The sequence below is a fragment of the Penaeus vannamei genome, chromosome 42 (assembly GCF_042767895.1).
Source record: "Penaeus vannamei isolate JL-2024 chromosome 42, ASM4276789v1, whole genome shotgun sequence".
Lineage (NCBI taxonomy): Eukaryota > Metazoa > Arthropoda > Malacostraca > Decapoda > Penaeidae > Penaeus > Penaeus vannamei.
The window spans coordinates 17,936,715-17,939,214 of record NC_091590.1 but is presented as its reverse complement, the minus strand read 5'-3'; the positions used below and the strand labels follow the sequence as shown (position 1 = coordinate 17,939,214).

The following is a 2,500-nucleotide window of genomic DNA, read 5'->3' as shown; positions in this document are numbered from 1 at the left end:
TGTTCTAAGGCAAACTTGCAGACAGCTGTCCCTGGGGAGATATTCGTATTGTTCTGGGTGATTTCAATGCGGTATCTGGCTATGATCGAGCTAGCTATGAGATGTCTGTCGCTCCCCATGGTTCAGGAGCTAATGACGGTAATGAGAATAGCCTCCTTTTCAGGGACTTTGCTAGGTCCCAGAAATTGAGGATTTCTGGCTCCTGGTAATAGCGCCTAGACCCGCATGGTTGGACATGGTACAGTAATGTGGGTAACGCAGCTAAGGAGGTCAACCACATACTCGGCACTCGTTGGGGGTCCTCCAGAAATGAAGGGTGTATAGGATAACTCATATGGCTTGTCTGACAGGGGATCGGGAATTGCACTATTCTCGTTCATGCAGAACTTGGTCTCTGTTAACAAGGGACAATGAACAGTTTATTAGGAGTCTTGCAGAGGAGGTAGAAGGCCATTTCTTAGTAAATGACTTTTGTCCTGCATACCAAGCCCTGAGAAAGCTGAACTCCAAGCCCTCTTCACAGGTGATAGCAATTCACTTAGTAAGTGGCCAGATCGTCTCAGATCCTGTTGTGGTGTGGCAACGTTGGGCTGAGTATTTTGAGCAGTTGTACCAGGTTGACCCACCAACAGTTAACTTAGATGTGGGGAGTGCCGAGATCCCGTTGCCGTACCCACCCATCAGTGAGGACCCTCCCTCCCTAATTGAAGTTAGGGAGCCGATCTCCAAGCTGAGGAGTGGTAAAGCAGCAGATGTCTGCAGAATACCAGCTGAACTGTTAAAGGCTGGTGATGAACCTATGGCGTGGAGGTCACATGCTATCCAGTCTGCCATCTGGCAGTCTGGTACCGTTCCTTCTGACCTGTTGAGGGGTGTGGTCATCCCTCCCTGGAAGGGGAAGGGGGACCGATGGGACTGGAGCAATCACCGAGGCATCACACTGCTCAGTATACCAGGCAAGGTTTCTCGCCCACATCCTTCTGAGACGTATCAGAGACCACCTACTGAGGCACCAGAGACCAGAGCAATTCAGATTCACTTCTGGCAAGTCCACAATAGACTACATCCTTGTGCTTCAAGTCATTGTAGAGCGCCGCTGTAAGTTCGGGCGTGGGCTGCTTGCTGCCTACATCGACCTCAAGAAGGCGTTCAATACGGTGCACTGAGACTCACTCTGGGAGATCTTAAGACTGAGAGGAATTCCAACAAGGATTATTGGACTAATAGCAAGCCTGTGTACTGGTACTGAAAGTGCTGTAAAGTATGGTGGGGGCCTGTCGAGCTTCTTTCCTGTTAGTTCAGAAGTGAGGCAAGGCTGTGTCCTTGCGCTAACTCTTTTCAATACTTGCATGGACTGAATACTGGGCAGAGCTACTATTCAAAGTCACTGTGGAGCAATTCTGGGCAATATCAAGGTTACAGACCTTGACTTTGCTGATGATGTTGCTTTTCTATCTGAGTCTTTGGAAACCTTAGTGATGACTTTTGATGCACTTAGAAATGAAGCGAAACCCCTTGGGTTTATAGGTCTCCTGGACCAAGACCAAGGTCCAGGACTTTGGGGACTTGCTAGGAGAACCTGTTCAGTTGGTATGTGTTTGCAACGAGAACATTGAAGTCACAGAGAGCTTTACATACCTTAGTAGTGTAGTTCAAAGCTCTGGGCTGTCAGACCAGGAAGTCAGCAGACGGAGTGGCCTGGCAGCAGGGGTCATGAACTCTCTTGACAAGTGTATTTGAAGATGTCAGTACCTGTGCAGAAGGACCAAGCTATGGGTTTTCAAGGCCAGTTTTGCTATACGGTAGTGAAACCTGGACATTATCCTGTGCCTTGGAGTCTTGTCTTGATGCCTTTTGAAATAGGTTCATGCGCCGGGTCATGGGGTACTGTTGGCGGGACCATGTTACCAACCAATGGTTCCACCATGAGACTGGCACAGGACCTGTTACCTGCACAATCCGTGATCGGCAATTCATCAACTATTTAATATAAATATGCTGTGTACTCTCCCAAATGTATGTATTTCTGATGAATATATAATCGAAACCGGTTAAATACATCTCTTATATTGTGAAGATACTCGGTCTCATTCATACCTTTCATCATCAACATCATCATCCAGAGCTAACGCCGACGGGAGCGCATAGCCGCGTCCACCTTCTGCTTCCACCTTTTGGGATCCCTCATGGCAAGTCGCCAGGCAGGGGCCCGGCCTATCTCGAGCTCTTCCCGACAGGTTTGATCAATCTGCCCAAGCCACGACCTCCTAGGTCGTCCCACAGGCCTCCTCCACCCAGAGTTGTCTCTTAAAGAGACAACCTGATGGGCAGGATCAGCCTGTGGAAAACGAGCCAGGTGGCCATAAAGCCTGAGTTGGCGATCCCGGATTGTGCAGATAACAGGTCCTGTGCCGGTCTCACGGTGCAGCCGTTGGTTAGGCACATGGTCCCGCCAACAGTACCCCATGATCCGGCGCTAGGACCTATTATAAAAGACATT

At 49.3% G+C, this 2,500-nt stretch overlaps 1 protein-coding gene across 1 annotated transcript; it reads left to right on the top strand.

Moving 5' to 3' along the window:
• The first annotated feature begins 225 nt into the window (after positions 1 to 225).
• Positions 226 to 1,740, top strand: LOC138860671 (uncharacterized). Its single transcript, XM_070118684.1, has 5 exons — positions 226 to 238; positions 351 to 473; positions 711 to 845; positions 949 to 1,157; positions 1,528 to 1,740. The coding sequence occupies exons 1-5, from the start codon at positions 226 to 228 to the stop codon at positions 1,738 to 1,740; spliced, it is 693 nt and encodes a 230-aa protein (XP_069974785.1).
• Positions 1,741 to 2,500: the final 760 nt, after the last annotated feature.

Excerpts from the sequence above, each read along its gene's own strand:
- LOC138860671 (XM_070118684.1), top strand. Across the intron at positions 474-710 it reads TTTCTTAGTAAATGACTTTT|TTAGGGAGCCGATCTCCAAG; the intron begins GTCCTGCATACC and ends CCCTAATTGAAG. Across the intron at positions 1,158-1,527 it reads TCAAGAAGGCGTTCAATACG|GTCTCCTGGACCAAGACCAA; the intron begins GTGCACTGAGAC and ends TTGGGTTTATAG.